This window comes from Grammomys surdaster, unplaced genomic scaffold (genome assembly GCF_004785775.1).
Source record: "Grammomys surdaster isolate TR1022 unplaced genomic scaffold, NIH_TR_1.0 126086, whole genome shotgun sequence".
Lineage (NCBI taxonomy): Eukaryota > Metazoa > Chordata > Mammalia > Rodentia > Muridae > Grammomys > Grammomys surdaster.
In genome coordinates, this window is record NW_021620894.1 from 2,762,891 (window position 1) to 2,781,895 (window position 19,005).

At 38.5% G+C, this 19,005-nt stretch overlaps 3 protein-coding genes across 3 annotated transcripts; 1 reads left to right on the plus strand and 2 right to left on the minus strand.

Annotated features, from left to right (window-relative positions):
* The first annotated feature begins 8,223 nt into the window (after positions 1-8,223).
* On the plus strand, positions 8,224-9,156 carry LOC114611081 (olfactory receptor 8D1-like). The gene has a single exon (XM_028755726.1). The coding sequence runs from the start codon at positions 8,224-8,226 to the stop codon at positions 9,154-9,156; it is 933 nt and encodes a 310-aa protein (XP_028611559.1).
* Positions 9,157-14,826: 5,670 nt separating this feature from the next.
* LOC114611211 (60S ribosomal protein L27) lies at positions 14,827-15,316 on the minus strand. Its single transcript, XM_028755858.1, has one exon. The coding sequence runs from the start codon at positions 15,278-15,280 to the stop codon at positions 14,870-14,872; it is 411 nt and encodes a 136-aa protein (XP_028611691.1). The 5' UTR covers positions 15,281-15,316; the 3' UTR covers positions 14,827-14,869.
* An 821-nt stretch (positions 15,317-16,137) lies between these two features.
* Positions 16,138-17,070, minus strand: LOC114611239 (olfactory receptor 958-like). Its single transcript, XM_028755885.1, has one exon. The coding sequence runs from the start codon at positions 17,068-17,070 to the stop codon at positions 16,138-16,140; it is 933 nt and encodes a 310-aa protein (XP_028611718.1).
* Between the last annotated feature and the right edge of the window lie 1,935 nt (positions 17,071-19,005).

The window sequence follows — 19,005 nt, forward strand, 5'->3', positions numbered from 1 at the left end:
ACCTGGACCCTCTTACCCCCTCCCCTTGTAAAACATGCTATAAAAAAGCATTTCATGTTCAAAAAAAGAAATAAAAAAAAACAACAAAAAAAAAAAAAGAAATTGAATGAAGAGGACATGGAAAGGGTGTCACTCTAAATCAAGTAACTCTGGCCATAGATAATGGCTGTGAATAGCACTGCTGTATTTAGACAGAACAACATTTACTGGTAGATTGCCCACAATCTGCTGCCTGTATAGATGACTTGTTTCCTCTTGAACCTTATCTAATCTGAGATTATCTTCACTGGTATTGGTTATTGTTGGATTTTAACAATGCAATTTAATTACAATGTTTCTTCCTCCCCAAGCATTTACATATACCCCTTACCACTTTCCTTTTAAACGTGGACTTTATTCATTAATGTCTACTACTTCAAGCATATATGTACTTGTTTATATGTACATATTCCTAAGAATGTTTTGTTAACTCCATATAATGTTACTTGTATGTATATTTTCATGGCTTACCATTTGACACTGTACAACAATTGCTGAGACTACATGTGATGACTTTTCTTCATTGTCAATTTGATTACATCTGGGATTAAATAAAACTCATGCAGCTGGAAAAAAAAATCATCTATGTTTAGGGACGACTAATATTTGGCAGTAAGTCTGGAGACAAGCTTCCCTATACCCCAATTTACTAACACTCCTTAAGCTATACTAATAATAATAATAATAATAGATAAACTTCCTCCATCAGGGCCCTGTAGCGGTAAATTGTTCTGGTTGCTTATTGGCTACTAGAATTCCTATTATCTGTATGTGTTGGATGTTTCCATCATTTGCCGTGATACTACTACAATATTTTCTCTTCCTTTACTCCTTTGTGGGAGTCTTTATAATTCTAAATAGTGATTCTTCATATGTATACAAGGCTCAGCTGTTTCCCAGCTGACGGCTTGTTTTTCATGCATGACGGATTTTGTTACATAGATTCTTATATAGTTATTATTTGACTTACCTTCTTTAAAAATCATTCTTATTTGAGGTCATTACGGTCCTTGCCATTTAAGTTTTCTATTGTAATCATGATAGTCTTTATAAACAGCAGTGGGAACAGGATTAATGGTATAGTTCAGTGAGTTGGGGTAGCTATATTTATTTAAGAACTTAACGGGCCTCTCCATCACAGAGCAGAGGGGCAAGCTTGCTTCATTTATCAAGTCTAACTCAAAGAGAGTTTGGTACTATTCATGAGCCAATATTTCTTTACACATTTCAACTATTACAATGAAAATATAAAATAAACATTAAATTCAAATTTCAATGTTCATAAATAGAATTTTACCCACTACAGCCACACACCTTCATTACAATACCATTTTAAGCTATTGTCTCTAGTTGTTGACAATTGACTGACTGTAGCAGAGAACTTGTGATCTATTCAAGCTAATATATTCTTTATGTGGTTCTTTATAGAACAATGCTAGCCAATTCCTGATATACACCTTAGGACGTTTTCTGTATTTTTTCTCTAACTATATATGTATATTTTATCCACAGAGACAAACATTGTGAATATTGTTTTAATAAACAGTCATTCTTGAAATAAGTTACATCATATTGAATGTGCAGATGGTTCTTTTGATAAACCCAAACCTTAATAAAATTTTCAAAGTGGAAAATGCCGTGCTGAAAATGCATTTATTATCCCTATATTACAGAATGGCAATAGCTAGCCAGGCATATCTTAAACATGCTCTGATATTTTGAATTAATTTGTACTGGATGGAAAATCATCTAATGCCAATATTATTTTATATTAAAGCATTAAACGTATCAAGGAAATGATTGCATTATGTGCTCTTGTGAAGCAGAGAGCATAGCACTGGTAATGTTCATTGTTTGCTCTTGTGATCATGTGGCTGGCTGGGACTAACTGCTGCTGCCTAGCAACCCAAAGAATGTTGTAACATTATTAGCTGAAGAGGATGTAAAATTCAATATTTGAAATAAAATTTCTAGTAAATGAACATTACCTTTGAACCATCAAAACGTCAAAATACTAACCAATCAGAGCCACCAGGGTCTAAACCACCAGCCTAGGAGCACTTAGGGAGGGACCCATGGCTCCAGCTGTATATGCAAGGGACGATAGTCCTGTCAGGTATAGGTGGGAGAGGAGATCCTTGGTCCCATAAAGGCTGGACATTGTGTGTGGGGGAATTCGTGGGTGGGGAAGTGGGAGTAGTGGGGTAGGTAGGGGCACATCTTCATAGAAGCAGGAGGAGGGGGGATGGGATGGGGGTTCCTGGGTGGGGGGGGGAATGGAGTAAGGGGATAACATCGGAAATGTAAATAAAATATCCAATAATAAAAAAAAGGTGTTATACTCGACAAACCGAGGTATTAGTTTTCTACGTTTATTTTTTCCCTGTGTGTAAATGATAAATAGTTTGGCTTTTGAGTTTAGGAAACTTTTAATATCTTTCTCTGCTTCATGTATTCCCCTGATCTTGACTATGCCTAAGAATGTGAGACTGAACTCTGGCTGTCTCTCAGTTGGATTGGCGTGATATATAATCCTGTCATTTAAGAAAAATAAAATTCTATGAATTATGCAAAAAAAGAAAATACAAAATTTCAAGAAAAGGGAAAGGTGCTGAAGAGTTGGGCAAATGACTCATCAGAAAAAGTCTTTGCGTGAGAAGATTCATAACCACGAGGACCAGGGTTGGAGATGCTCGAACAACCTCATAAAATCCAAGTGAACCTAGTGGCCATCTTGTAAGAGCAACTTTCTGGGAATGGAGACAGGGATCCCCAGAGTAGGCTGCTAGCTACAAGCTCCAAGATCAACCAGAGACTCTGCCTCAGTATAAAACGTGTACAGCATTTGAGAAAGACGTTGAACTTCAACCATAAGCTGCTATGACATGGCATACACACGTATACTCACCTACAGACATACACTCATATACACATCTGTTAAACCACATACACAGATACACATCACATAAGACATATAAAAAATGAGCTGAATAAAAGGCATTAAGTAATTCAAAACATATCAAGGTATTGCCATATCAGAATCACGATAAACAAAAATAGATCCACAGAGTGGTGTCAATGTCCTTTTACATCAGTAAAGGTTTTAGTCAAGTCCATCTGATGACACAATACATGCAGGATCATGGGTGAATCTCAATGTAATTATGCTGGACAGAGAAGCCAAGAAAAAGTTATATACTAAATTACCATAAAATTCTTGAAAATTCAAATTTGCCAAGACAAAAAATGGATTCCATATTGCTTAGGAATGCAGTGGAAGATAGTTGATAGAAAGGATTGCAAAACACTTGACAAACATCAGGGAGACATGCTTGTTTTGTTATTTGGAAAATGACTTCATGGATAAAAATATAAGTCACAATTACCTAATAAGTACTCCAAATGTACTATTTGTTGTTTAACAGTGACAACTCACAAAACTGTTAAAGTTTTGATGAAGAAATGAATAAGGAAACTCAAAATGGTTTAGAAGATTGGCAGCTCAGAGGTTCACACTTAGGTCTAAACTGAAAGCCACATGTACATGTATTCTTTCCATAGGCATACATTTGAGAAAATGATTTAAAACCCAGGATATATCATTTAATCATAGAAAGGAAGTAGGTCACATTTTCTTTCTCATCACATATAATATGCCAAAGTATCAAGTTGACTGAAAATAAAATGAGATACTCCCCAAATTTAGAAGTAGCAAAATGGGGCTAAAATGAAGAAAACTTCAAAAACTAAAAGCAGATGCTTAATGTTGGTTTTGATAAAGCAACTTGATCATCCAAAAGGTTTGAAAAGTTTATATTCATATTGGAGGCAGTGAATGTGTTCAAAATACATGATATACTTGAAAGAAATTGGCTACATTTTACTCAATACTATGCACAATGAATATAAATCATTAAGTATTGACAAAAACTTGGAATTTATTATTAACTCATTATTAATATCCACAACACTCATGGGGGAGGGAGTTTCTTTGTTTTAGACCCCTAAGGGATTAAGAGTATAGATGTCTCTATATTGCTAGCAGGTATAGATTTGGTAATTATTTTCCCTTTAGAGTCCAGCTCCTGGCATGACAAACCCCTAAGGAGAACAGTGGTTCACAATTATCTTACCTGGTCCAAATAAGTCTGAATAGAATTTTCTCATAAGAGAAGATTAGCAGGCCATAGGATCACTCTTCTCACTCTACTTAGTTGAGTTCTGTTATTCTCAAGTCAAATCCATGAAATCTTACACCAAGTCTACTCCACTATATGTTTCACAATCTGGAAGACATTGGATTCAGCATCAGTGACCAAGTAACTTAGTAATTGTGTGTGTTTGCATGCATACACTTCATGAAACTAAAATTAAAATCAAATATGACCAGCTACACTCTTTCTGCTGATAATATTCAGGTGAGTCATCACATTGATAAGATATTGTAGTTAAAATTTAGCTTTGAATGATGGTCAAACATTCTTAATATCTATGTTGATAAAACTATTGTTTATGTCCGGTTGAGAAGGAGGTACCATATGTTTCATGACAGCAGAAAGTATAGTGCATATAGAGCACTTCTTCCACAGGCTCTGTATCTGTCCTAATCTCAAACTCTTTGCTTTCTTCCCCATTACAATCACACTTCTGTTGAGATTTATTATCAGCAGTGAAGTTTACAGAGCGCTCTTGGGTGCATTAACACACATATTGCAGTGCTTGGTCAGGTCATGAATCCCTTTAACTAAACAGAAACTGGCATTCACCTATATTCTATATTTCCAGAGAACTTAGTCAATTTTTAAACTAACACAAATATTACTAACTCTTAGCACACTTAATATTAAGTATTATTAAAGGTCAGAAAGGGCGCCCTTCTCTACTTACAATTAAGAATTCAGATTTCTTAAAAGCAATCTTACAAAACACCAAGTCATTCCTGATGTTGTCTAAGACCACTTTACTCCATACAAATTTCTATCTGTACCTTTCTCCCTTGACTATATTTCTCATATCAAATCATGCATATTTTAAGTCAAACCACTAAAGCATTTTGAGCCTTGAACATTACCCTGATCTTCATCTCTCCTTTCCCAACATCTGTATTCTGCAGAATACCATTATCAATGTCGCAAATATATTGAAAAATGAAATGATCTTTGTATCTCATGCCCTGTAAGGGAAAAAAATGTCTAAATCATGTGTGCAAGTGGCACAGTATACAAGAAAGTATATTTTAAATACATAAGTGTTAAATTTTAGATATAGGATGGATTCATTCATGCTTACTGGTTAAATTGATAAAAAAATATAAAAATAAAAAAGTAATAAAACCAATAAAAGCAAAGACAAAGAACAGAAAGAAAATATAAGACTATTTTGTACATTACTTGAATATTATGAGACTAGTCATGGTGTGTATGTGGAAGCCAGTACATAGAAAAACCCTGCCAGAAGAGCATAATAAGAACACATAAACACACACTTTGTCTAGAAGCTACCAGTTCTTTACAACAAATGCCCAGACTATCACTCTAGACATACAGCAATGAGGAGCAAATGAAGAGGGTAAATATGTAAAACAAATTGAAGAAAAGAGAGAAAAGGTTTCAAGCAGCCTTAATGTCCAGCAGAATTCCTAGCAATGATAGTGGAAACTACTACCAAAACATTACTCATAGTTTAGTGTCTACCTGACACTGTTGTAATGTCTCCATCCAGTCTCTTAGCACTGAATTTGTTCTGATGACTCAGAAGACCACATTCCAAGCAGATATCACTCCTGAGTTCTAAACTCATGGCACACTTTCCTACTCAACATGTCTATTCAGTCCTGAAATTGGCATCAATCTGGGTATGTGCAAAACAGAAAAATTACCTCCTAACCCCAAACTCTGGCAGGGCTCTCAAATGCTCACAAGTCATAGATACCACCCTTATCAAACAGACCTCACTCTTTTCTAGTTTACCATCTCTACATTAGTAGTGTGCTCAGCCACACTACACAACAATACCTCTACATGAGTCCCTGGACATATGTCTCTGTGACACCATAATAACTATTCTTGACATAATAAACAGAATCCTAAGAGGTCTTTATGAAATGTAAGGGAAAGTGAAATGTACTACCATGACAACTCTCCCTCCAGCAGCTCAACACAACTAGAATAAGATTTAAGGTTTTTATTTGCTTGCTTTTTAGAGAGCAGGGCTGTGTCTAAATGAGTATTGCATACTGAATGAGTATTGCAATTCCGGAACGTAGAACGTCTCTCAGTTGTTGCGGGTGAGCAAATGAGTGGACCATTGCAAAAGCCACAAGTTGTATGAATTACTCTTCTCTGTAGGTAGAAAGACTGAAGTTTACACAAAGGAAGTGACACCTTCAATACCACAGGGAGGGGAGGTGACCATGGCTGAAACTTACTAGCAACATGATCAAAATATAACACAGTACAATATAGAACAGTTGTTACTATAAGAATACAAGGTAACCTTGGAGTAGGGAGGAGTCAAAAAAATTTCATGAAACTACAAATTACCTGGCGGCTGAGATTTTGTAAGTTGCTTGAGGAAATACAAGCTATTTTGTGGTAATAGCATGGGGATGAGAACGTGAAAATAGGAATACTTCCAAAATAGAAAAGAGATAACCTCTAAAACATTAATTAGCTTTCTTTACCTGAGATCAGTACTTAAGAAGTTTTAGAGAAGAAGGCTATCCACCTAGTTGCTTACTGCTATTTCTCATAGACTGTCATTACTACAGTATTCCAAAACTAGTCTTACTAATTCAGTTATATTTTCTCTCAGCCTTTGGAACCAGAGGTCGATTTTCTTGTCATTTTACTGTTTCATTTCAAAGAGGAAGTGTTTCATTTCATATAATGTTCTGAAAATGAAGATGTTACATGCTTCAGTCGGTCATCATTGTCCTGTGAGTTTCTATTGTAGACACAAGGGACTTTTGCCCCCAGGTTAACCTCAGTGTGTAAACATGTCCCTGTGTCTTTTCTATGTCATTGTTTCCACCTTAAGGTGAGTTAACGTCAATGCAATCTTATTTAAACACACAAGAGTGCCAAAGTGCTTTTACTATTTAGTAAAGTGTCCAATAGTCTGGCACAATACCATCCTAGATCACAAGACAAACAAAATTAGAGCAAATCGTCGAGGAATAGAAATAATGAGAATAATGAAGGAATTGCCATTCACTTTGTGCTCAGACTCAGAAGGGAACTGTTGTAGGGTAGAAATAGTTTTGTTGTTGTTAAAGAAAATAGGCAAATATATAAGACCTGACCTTAATATTCACTAAGAAACTTGGGGAAATCTCGATAAACACATATAAAAGGGTGGAATAATATTACCTTCCAGAAAAACCTGCTGGTTTTTCTAATTTCTCGTTTGTAAAGCAGACAGCTCTCTCATGTGTTGCTCTGCAGCCTTCGTCACATAAGTGAACCTTCAGTGCTCTGCCTCCCACAAGAGCACCTATGGTCTTGGTGTTTTCTTTTCCCTTTCCCATTTTGCTTCAGCACATGACAACAGGGCTCACAGCACCTTCTAAACACCATTTCTAAAAGGGATTTATTCTTCTCACATCTCTATGACTCGGGGGAACAGTAAGAGAAATCAAATTGAATACCAGAAATGCAGAAGAGAGGTGGAACATTTAGAAGGAAGAAAAGTCCTTGTGGTTAGAGTCAGGGACTTAGTGATCAAAGTAGAGGTGGAACTCAAGGGTCATCAGTAAGGGAAGTTCAAGGTCCAAATCATCAGAGGCAACATCTGGTGCAGATAGAACCTACCAAATAGGAAAACATCTCTGAGCAGGTGATCCTGCAAGGCACTTGAATAATAGTTATTCTTCTTTTACAGGGAAAGCTAGAGCTTCTGGAGCTTCGTTTGTAGAGACAACATGAGTCTCACATTTAAATGTCACAAGAGGATAATAAAACAGAAACCCAATGAGTTTCACTTCCCAAGGCATGGAATAAAAACGAAGCCAAATGGAATGTAATCTTGATGATAGATGATGTTCAAACAGTACTATCAGCATGTTGACTTTTGGTTCTAATGAAAAATAAGTCATTTGCCAAATTGCAAACTGCTAAGTACTACCAATTGATAATGTTTGCCTCTCTCCATTGAACGACTCAACTCATCATATCTGGGAGAAGAATGAACCCAGGAAATCACTCTGAAGCATCCTTCTTTGTCCTTGAGGGGTTGACGGACAAGCCTGGGCTCCAGATCCCTCTCTTCTCCCTGTTTCTATTGATCTATGTGGTCTCCATGGCAGGAAACTTGGGCTTAGTCTTTTTAATCAGGATTAGCCCTCAGCTTCACACACCCATGTATCATTTCCTCAGTAACTTGGCCTTCATAGATCTCTGCTACTCCTCTGTTATAGTCCCCAAGATGCTGGTGAACTTTGTATCCGAGAAGAATTTTACAGCCTTTCCTGAATGCATGGCCCAACTGTTTCTGTTCTCTTTCTTTGGTATCGATGACTCTTACATGCTAACAGCTATGGCGTATGATCGTTATGTTGCTATCTGCAACCCCTTGCTCTACAGGGTCACTATGTCCCACAGAGTTTGTATGCTACTGTCCACTGCTGTGTATGCTCTGGGAGCCTTCGGGGCCACAGTTCATACCAGTTACATATCCAGTCGTTCCTTCTGTGGAACTAATGTCATTCATCATTACTTCTGTGACATCCTCCCTCTTCTGAATATAGCTTGCTCTAGAGACGATACCAAGGAGTTTTGGGTGATGATAGTTGTTGGATTTAATGTCTTTGCAAGTGTGTTTGCCATCTTCATCTCTTACGCCTTTATCCTTGCCAGCATCCTGCGAATACGTTCAGCTGATGGCAGGTCTAAAGCCTGCAGTACCTGCAGCTCCCATCTTGCAGCTGTGGGAGTCTTTTATGGCTCCATCATCTTCATGTATTTTAAACCATCTACAGGTGACACAACCCAGGAGAAAGTGGCTTCTGTCTTTTACACTACTGTGATTCCCATGCTTAATCCCATTATATATAGCCTTAGGAACAAAGATGTCAAAGAAGCCATTAAAAAGGCTGTGAGTAGTGGGCTATTCTCTTAGTCTATGTAGAAAAAAAAATTCATCTTAAAGCTACCAATTTAAACATTCATTTTGTCTTTTAAATTGTCTTGAATATAAGAATAACTATTCCAAGTTGAAGAATCATCTCAAAATAAAATGTCTGTGAGATTTATTTTTGATGAACCTCACTTCCCCATTTAAGTGCCTCTACTCCCAGTGTAGTTCTTTTCATTCTCTCTAGTCTCTCTAGCCTACTTTCTGACCTACTGGTATATAAATGTGTATGAATAAATGAGTGTGTGTGTGTGTGTGTGTATTCATTTATCAAATAAGACAAATAAAAACTTAGAGGCATGTAAAAATCCTATGTCTATTTTATGAAATTTAAAAATTACATTTATTAATCTGTGGAAGAGGTTATGGCAGAGTATCAGAGGACAAAATGAAAGAGTTAGCTCTCTCCTTTTCCCATGTGGGTTCTGGAGATCAGGTCATTGGGCTTCATGACAAGCTTCCTAACCCTCTAACCCATCTCTCTAGCCTACAACAGTATTTTAAATGACAAATATATAAACATGAAGACTGAGGGAAAAGAATATGAAAGTGAGAAGAAGAAGAGACAAAATTCAAAGGCAGTGAGAGAATACAGAATTCTGGATATATCCTGAAGAGGCTAGATCTACTCATGTCTTTGATTGAAAGAGAAGAATCATAATGGAAAACCACTTAAATGTTTTTGAAACTTGCAACTGGGATGTTAAGGTGTCAAATTCCAATGACACAGAAAATTGAGGAGTCTTCCTGTTAATTGGACACATTCAGTTAACAACACTAGTGGACAGATCTTCACCAAAAACTTCCCTTTAGGGAATACCGTTTGAACAGTAGCACGTATTATTGAGACTATTCTTTCCCCAGAAAGAAAAAAAGCCATAGTTAGCATTAATATAACTACAGAAAGTGAGTATAATCAGGATACTAAGGAGTATTTTTCCCTAAGTAACTTCCATGTTTCACATAGAGCCTTTCCCCTGAAATGAGATTGGAATTAGCAATAAGATAAAAGCCAAAAGGATAAATTCAGAGCTGGAAAGCGCAGAAAGACATGGGGTCAAAATAACGTGCTGTCTCCAATTTTTGTGCCATATCGGAAAGTATCAGAAGATACTTAAATCAGGATTTAGGAAATCCACATCAATATTTTTCAACACAGCCATATCAACTTTGGCTGGTTTCTATGCGGTTTCTTTATAGTTCTTTCAGTGCACAAGAAGTCTTCTTGTTTTTAGCATCTTAGAAACAAAATAAATGAAGTTACCCAGCATATATTCCTTTGTGACATTCACATCAACAGCAATTTAACACTAGTTCTGATAAGAGTTAGGCATATCTGTTTGCCCACCTAGAAGGTAGGATCCTTGACAATTTTGCCCCCACATCTTAAAATAATAAATTATATAAAGCTACTCAAATGATGACAGATGAACAAATAAATGAATTTCTGTGCAAAAAAATTATTAAAAAATTAAAATCAATAGTATTTAGAGCCAAATGCTTAGATACATATACTGCATTCCTCTGAGAATGAATCTTCTTGGACTATGTTTCTTATGGGTTTTTTTAATAATTACCCAAATGGATTTTTGTAGCTTCTTGAACATTATTCCAAGGCTACATGACTAGAGGACACTAGAAAGAAGAGAAAATGTGTAACTCGGTAATTAGTAACATGAATATCATCAATAGCTTCTTATTAAATACCATCAGTTGGCTATGACACCCTACAAAGACTTTTAATTAAGAATATCTCTCCCTCTACCAATCTAAATAATATTTCATCATGTAAATGTACCATGTTTCTGTTATCCATTCATAAGTTGATGGAGATCTAGGTTGTTTCCCGTTTCTGGCTATTATGGATAGAGCAGCAATGAGCACAGATGATACAGGCCTAAGTTCTTCCTCCATCAGTCCTCAGCCATTCCTCTTAAGACCAACGCTATTCCTCTTTCTACTTCTCCTGACCCTAGACCCACAGTCTTTTAAAAAAATCAGAACACATTATTAAATGTCTCAGGTCCTGTTAAGATATACAAAGTCTTGTTATTGGTAATGTTCTTGAATCAGTCAGGGACAGAGCAGGTGTTAACCCTTTGCACATCCTGGCTTGACACCTGGCTTGACAGCTAAAGCTATCTCATGACTAGAACTCATAAACACGAAACCAAGTCAAATCCAGGCAGTAAAGCAGAGGAGAAGGAAAACAGACAGAGATCCATGGATAGCTATGCCGCCCACAGACCTTCCCTCCAGCATATGGCAAAGGCAGGCCATAGACACCTGCTTGTCACCACACCATGCCATACAGCATGATTGGAGGATGTCATCTAGGGGCCTGCCAGCAGCATGACCAGCTTGCAGTGGAATGTACAACTATGTGGTGGTCAAATGAGAGAGAAAGGGAAGTGAAGCATCTGGAGTATTGTGAAGAGAGATGGACTTGGATACTTAAGGGTGAAAGGCTTGCACTGAGGGCCATGCTTAATTCCATAGCTGAGAGTGGGCCCTGCACTTAACCTGGGCAGCACATTAGGGCTGGCCCTCATACAGGGTGCACTGGTAAGCCAGCCCTAAGGTTAAGAGCACTGGAGAACTAGCTCTGCCACCAATCTACTGTGAGGTGATGTGAGGGGTGGAGTGATGTCCCCCACCTCTTGCCCCTAATCACCTGTGGCAGTCAAAAGAACTGTCTCTGAGATCATGAGAGTATATGAGCTGGCCCTGTCCTCGCCTGCTCAGGAAGTTGGGCCCTGCACGGCTTCTGAACAGCACTGTAGAGCTGGCCCAAGTAGAGGGGGTGCAGGTAAGACAGACCTCATAGCAATGGTAAGAGCACGTGAGAACTGGCCCTGACCCTCATCTGGAGTGATGTGGCCTAGGTATGGAAGTGATTCCCTCCACTTCACCACCTCACCTCCTGTAACAGCTAGGGGAGCTGACCCTGGAGTTATGAGAGCAAACTGTCACTTCACTGGCTGTAGTACTAGGGAGAATGGGTCCTGCTCTAACCTAGGATATAGAGTGGAGCTGACCCTGCTAGCAAAGGAACAGGTGAGCTAGCACTGAGGATGTGAGAATGAGAGAGCTGTTCCAGCCCCTCACAGGCTGCAGTACTTGGAGAGTGATCCCTGAACCTTGAACAGCTCAGTGGAACAAGATCAGTGGAACAAGCTCAGAGGCATGGGTACAGATCAGGAGGCCCCGAGAGAATGAAAGTAGGAGAGTTGTCCCTGCCTCCTGTCAATGGTGACATTATGTGGCCTCGACAGAGCAATACTGGAGAGCTTGCCCAGGTGGTGCAGATAAGGAAGAGCTGGCAGACTGACCACCTCAGCTACCACCCAGGCCCAGATCCAGTGCTGGGAATTGGCGAACCCCAAAATCTCTATCATCTGAGAATGATTTGGGACATTAAAAATGGGCCGGTCCTGCTGTTCCAAAGCTGCAGGATCTTCATGACGCAGGACAACAATGGATAACTGGGAAGAGTCCCAATGATGATCGTATATTGATCGTGTCACAAAAGCCAGAGATCTTGAACCACAGCAATGGTTCATTGCAATGGACATTTGCAAGTAAAGATGTATGGACAGAGAGATATAATGTGGGACACACTGTGACATACTACAGCTTCCATGATGAGATGTTTTCTATGCTTTGGTTTGTTGTTGTTGTTGTTGTTTTTGTTTGTTTGTTTGTTTGCCTGTGTGTCTTACAAAGGGGTGGAGAGAGACTGCAAGGGTGAAAGGCCAATATGAGGGAATAGAGAGATGAGCAGGGAGCTGGGGTGCATGATATGAAACTCACAAAGAATCAATAAAAAGTTACACATAGATAGATGATAGATGATAGATGATAGATAGATAGATAGATAGATAGATGATAGATAAATAGATATTCATTCTTGAGTTCCTATAAAATCAAAGACAACTCAGACACCATCTTATTCCAAATGAGAACACCATTATTCCAAATCAGTATACCATTACAATCAATTCCAACAAAACCAAAATCCTGCAATGTAAATCAAATCCTGTAGCCAAAAGTCTAGGTATTGGTCTCACACATGATCTTCTGGGCTCCACAAAGCATGGGTGAACACAGCTTATCTCATAGGCTCCTGCTGACTCACCTGCACACTTACCACCGTCTCTGGTGTCTCTTGGGATTGTGCATGCCCTAAATCTTCACTGCAAGTGAAGCTGCACCTTCAAGAATGAGGCCTCTCTTCAGAAATTCAAACACTGCCACATTTTGCCAGGCATCTTCTGCACTCCGTGACCCTCTCTTGCCTTATACCTAAGCATTCATACATTATATATATATATGCATTTCAAATGTCTTACTACACAAAACCCACATAAGGAAACTGTGTTTGTGTCTTATCATATTGTTTGAGCAACAATTCCTGGGTAAGACTAATAAATTAACTTCTACATCAAAAAGTAACCAACGGAGCTAGAAAGACAACTCAACAGGCAAGGGTATCTATCTTTAAGACTAATAACCTGAGATCAATCCCCAGAGTCTGTATGGTGGGAAGAGAGGACCAGATCATTGAAGATAACCTCTGACCTCCACATATTCAGGCACACGCACATACACCACACACACACACACATACACACACACACACACACACACATACACACACACACACATATATATGCATATATATACACTAAATAAATGTAAAATAATTTTAAAGTAACTGTAGATGATTTTATTAGATACTGATGAATTACTCTGTCACTTTTATCAACTTATGTTCTCAACAAATTATGCATAAGATCATTTATACTCTTATTATTGTTTTATTTGTTATTGCACAATTAAATACCTGAGATCCTTTTTTTCTACTGACTCCATATATAAATTCTGTACAGAATATATGGCACGGGATTTAATACTCTTCACAGGTAACATCAGCAAGCAGAAAGGGAAGACTAGTACGAGGGACCGCTGGAGATCAGAGTCAGTTACACTGAGTGTTTATGTCACAGCTCTTACTGTTTTTATTTTAATAATCAAGTGTTTCTTGTTTGTTCCTTTTCTGTTTGTTTGCTTGTTTGTTTTAAGACAGGGTTTCTCTGTGTAGCCCTGGCTGTCCCAGGATTCTCTCTGTATACCAGACTTGCCTCAAACATAGATAGAACTACAGGTCTCTGCTTCTAGAGTGCTGAGACTAAAGGTACGTGCTACCATACCTGCCTATAACCTTTCATTTTAATGTCCTGTAATATAGTGCATCTTTATCAAAGCTATTCCACCGCCAGTTATAGATTACACCCCTTTGAGGGTTCTTTTGTCATTTTTTGTTTGATAACTTGTTTGGCTCCATTTTTAGATTTAGTGTAGAAGTATATTCGTGTGTGTGGTGTAGGTATAGATTTTGTTTACCCTTCTTTATAAAATGCCATTCTTTAGATTGGTTGTCTCCTTCATTAAAAGATACCATGTCTTCTTGGCTTTTTTCAATGATGTCTACATATTTCAGTCCTACATGACTTCACTCTATCTGGGGATATTATATTCTACTGCACACACTATACTTGATTCAGAAATAGCCTTTTCTAAAATTTTGGATTGTTTGTATTATAATATCAGCTAAGTATTATTTCTCCTATAAATTTTCTAACTACTTTTCTCTTCTTTTTTTTTTTAATTTTTAATGACGAAAACAAAAATAAACCTAAAAGCGAAGCTTCTGGAAAAACCATTTGTTCTTTCCCGTCTTGTATCGCTCCTCAAACTTGACCTTGGCCTCCCGCCTGGCCTTGCGTTTCAAAGCTGGGTCCCTGAACACATCCTTGTTGACAACAGTCTTGTCCAAGGGGATATCAACAGAGTACCTGGTCGGCATGAGGTGGTTGTAGTTATACACTTTCACAAAGGATTTGATCTTGGATCGCTTGGCGATTTTCTTCTTGCCCATGGCAGCTGTCACTTTTCGGGGATAGCGGTCAATCCCAGCCACCAGGGCATGGCTGTAAGGCCGGTCTGAGGTGCCATCATCAATGTTCTTCACGATGACGGCTTTGCGTCCGGAGTAGCGTCCAGCCAGGACCAGCACCACCTTCCCGGGTTTCATGAACTTGCCCATTTCTACAGCAAGGAGCGGGCAACCCAGCAGAAAGGAAAGAAGAAGTACTTTTCTCTTCTTAAAAGTAAGTTTTAGCATTACGTATCCTAGATGTCCCGCAATTCTGCTGTAGTGACATAAGCTCAATATAGACTGCCCCTCTCAGTAACTATGAGCAGAAATCTGGACAGCATACCAAGTAATCCAATCACATAAGAACCATGGACACAAATGAAAATAGAATTCAAGTTAACTCCCAATGGACTATAAGCATAACTGTAAAATCAGTTTGAAGGTATCCAAACATCTAAACTCATGCTATCAGAATTAGCCTGATACTAAAAAACAAACCTACAAACCTGTAATGACTATATAGGCAATAAATATTAACAAAACCTTAAAACTGAGAAAAGAATACAGAAGAAAGTAAAAGAGAGTGTTAAGAATGGAAGAGGACAGCTCAAGTGAACATATTTCTCAGTAAAGGATGTGCTAACCTGTTGTCCATTGACAGTCTGACAACAAATATACAACTAACATTATGTAAATTCAACAGGTCATATTTAGGAATATATGCATATACATAAAGAGATATACATATATATGTGCAATAAAATTAGTGAATAAAGAGGCTATAAATTTGAATAAGAGAGGAAGGGGTATATATGAGGCTTTGGGGGGAGGAAATGGAAGGACGAAATGTTTTAATTATAATCTCAAAATTTTTAAAAATATACAAATACATACTTCAATCAGACGAATATCTACAATCAAAGTATCGAGTATGCCACAAATGCTTTTTAAATCACATGAAAATAAGTGCAACTTCTATCCAGTAATAGAGATAACTCTGTGAAGAAGAGATTCTGACATAAAGCTTACTTCCCAGAAGTACACATCCCTTGTGTCATTGCCTTTCTCAAAGCCACCTTTACCTCCTTGTTCCTCAAGGAATATATCAAAGGATTAAGGGAAGGAGTAACAATATTATTTAACACTTGAACCACTGAATCCAGCCAAGGACTGGAGGCGGGTCTGAGGTAAATGAGGACCACTGGTCCATAGAAGAGCAGGATGGATGTCAGGTGGGCACTGCAGGTGGAGAAGGCTCTGCGCCTGCCTTCAGAAGAACGGATTTTCAAGATGGAGATCACGATGCGAGAGTAGGAAATGAGGATGAGGAGGAAGCACACCAGTGCAACAAGACCTACATTGATGAAACTTACAGCTTGTGCCAGAGAGGTGTCTGCACAAGCCAGGGGCAGCACCACCGGGATGTCGCAGAAAAAGTTATCCACTTCATTGGGTCCACAGTAGGGTAACTTGAAGATGAGAAATGTGAGGACAGATGCATGCAGACAGCTCCCCATCCAGGTAGCCACAGTAATGGAGCCACACACCCATGAACTCATTATAACTGTGTACCTCAAAGGGTGACAGATGGCTGCAAAGCGATCATAGGCCATTACAGTGTACAGGAAGCATTCAGCACAGCCCAGGAAATGATAGAAGAAGAGCTGAGAGGCACAGCCCTGGTAAGAGATCGTGTGGCTGTGTCCAGTGAGGTAGAGCATCATCTTTGGGGAACTCACAGAAGGGAAAAAGATATCAAGCAATGATAGGTTTCCCAAGAAGAAATACATGGGTGTGTGAAGGTTGGCAGAAGTCAGGATGGCCAGCAGAATGAGTAGGTTGCCTGGAAGAGTGAGCAGGTAGAAGACCAAAAAGAGAACAAAGAGCATCCTTTCCAGCCCAGCTGTGTGTGGGATACCCATCAGGAGGAACTCAGTTACCGAAGTGCAGTTTCTCATTTTCAAGTTCACTTACTCCTAGAAGATGAAAAGATGGACCCACTTAGCTGAACTTCCAAAAAAAAAAAAATCAGAGTCTACAGAACCCACTGGAAACCATTTATTGTAAATACTTCCAAAACGACGTTTCAGCTAATACTGTCGCCAGTTAATTGTCCATTCATTTATTTTTAACTGTCCCCTAAAACTTAAAGAGCTGAACTTGAGTTTAGAATTTTGAGCAGTGACATTATAGAAGAGTGGTTATCCACCTGCCTAGTGCAGCAACCCTTTATTACAGTTCCTTGTGTTGTGGTGATCCCCAGCCAAAAATTATCTTCATTGACATTCCTGTAATTTTGCTACTGTTATGAATCATAATGTAAATATCTATGTGTAGGATATCTGATAAGCAACTTCTGTGAAAGGGTCATTCAACCTCCAAAGAGGTCATAACCCACAGATTGCAAGCCATTAATATAGAGTAACATTCACAGTCCTATACATCTGAGTTCTGAGTTCAAATGTCACATCAGCTCCTCATGCTGAATCCAGGTGAATTTGTCAGCTATCTCTGAACTTAATTTTATTCCCAGTAAAGAACACTAGTAACTTAAGTTTCTTATCAGGTGTAATGTACTAATGTGCATAAAGTATCTATTCAATTCTGTCCCTACACATCTTTTAAAAAATACAAAGTTCTAATATTCTGAATAATAGGCCTTCATCCAAAACGATGCCCACACAGGGACTAGGATCTATTTATCACGGTATTTAATCACCATGTCAGAAAAGTGACTTCTACACTTTAATCTACAAAATAATTATCTAATACCGTCGATATGAGTGATTCATAAAATTTCTTCAAAGTCAGTACAACTGAAAATTGAAATCTTCCTGGTGGACACATAAGAAAACCAAACATAGTATTCAGTATATGGAAAAGCCATTTACAGTTGACAGTGTTATTAACTGCTTCAATATAGAGTAGTTTATGCTCTCAAAAGTCATAATCCAAACTATGACTGTGTGCTGTCCACATGAGTGTTTGTAAGGCGTGTGGCCGTCACACAGACGCTAAGTACATGAAGTACCATGAAAATATAAACTCATGCAAATGCAAGTAAGCACAGGCTCCTACTCATTCATGGAGACATGAAGACAAGATGCTAAGAACAGAAAGCATTCCAGAAAACAGGGACTTACACACTGAAGATTACTGTAGGACGGACTAAACCCCATGCCCACATCCACCTTCTGTTATTGGAAGGGATGAAACAGAACAACTTGACTATGAAGCCAGAGGAGTGGGGAGGGGGAGTCTTCTCAGCATAAAACCGAGCTGATGAAGCCTGGAATCTGTGACCCAGCAGGACTCATGCCCTGAGAGACAGAGCAGCAGTTAGCTAGCCACTAAGGAGTAATAAATATAGTCAGTCTCCTTTGGGACTCTCTTCCCCTGTGACCTGACTAGAAAGTGTAAAACAGAGGGATCAATTAGCTAAGAAGAACTCTACTTTTGTTCCATCCTTTCTTCTCATCTCTGTTTTTCTCATTCCCCCTAGAGTAGTAGGAAGTACTCACCTAGCAGTTGTAACACCAGCTATTTAAGGAAAGCTCCTTTATTCTAAATCTCCAGGTTTTTCTGGAGGAGTGTCATCCCTAGGGTTCAAACACTTCCAATTACCCAGTTCTTTGGGGATCCTGATTGAGTAAAAAGTAGAGATTAGGAAACTACATAGAGAAAAGTGGCAAGCACCTAGTATTGTACTGATTTCAAAAAGAAAAGGAAAAAAAGAGCCCAACTTATTGTGTAACACGTTGTTGTGGTTTTTATAAGAAGTATCCCCATGAGCTCAGACATTTGCATATTTGGTCCCCAGTTTGTGGTGTTTGATGAGGAGGTCATGGAACCTTTAGGAGATGTAGACTACTTCTAGGTAAAGTACTTCACTT

Excerpts from the sequence above, each read along its gene's own strand:
- LOC114611081 (XM_028755726.1), top strand. The coding sequence starts at position 8,224 with ATGAACCCAGGAAATCACTCTGAAGCATCCTTCTTTGTCCTTGAGGGG.
- LOC114611211 (XM_028755858.1), bottom strand. The coding sequence starts at position 15,280 with ATGGGCAAGTTCATGAAACCCGGGAAGGTGGTGCTGGTCCTGGCTGGA.
- LOC114611239 (XM_028755885.1), bottom strand. The coding sequence starts at position 17,070 with ATGAGAAACTGCACTTCGGTAACTGAGTTCCTCCTGATGGGTATCCCA.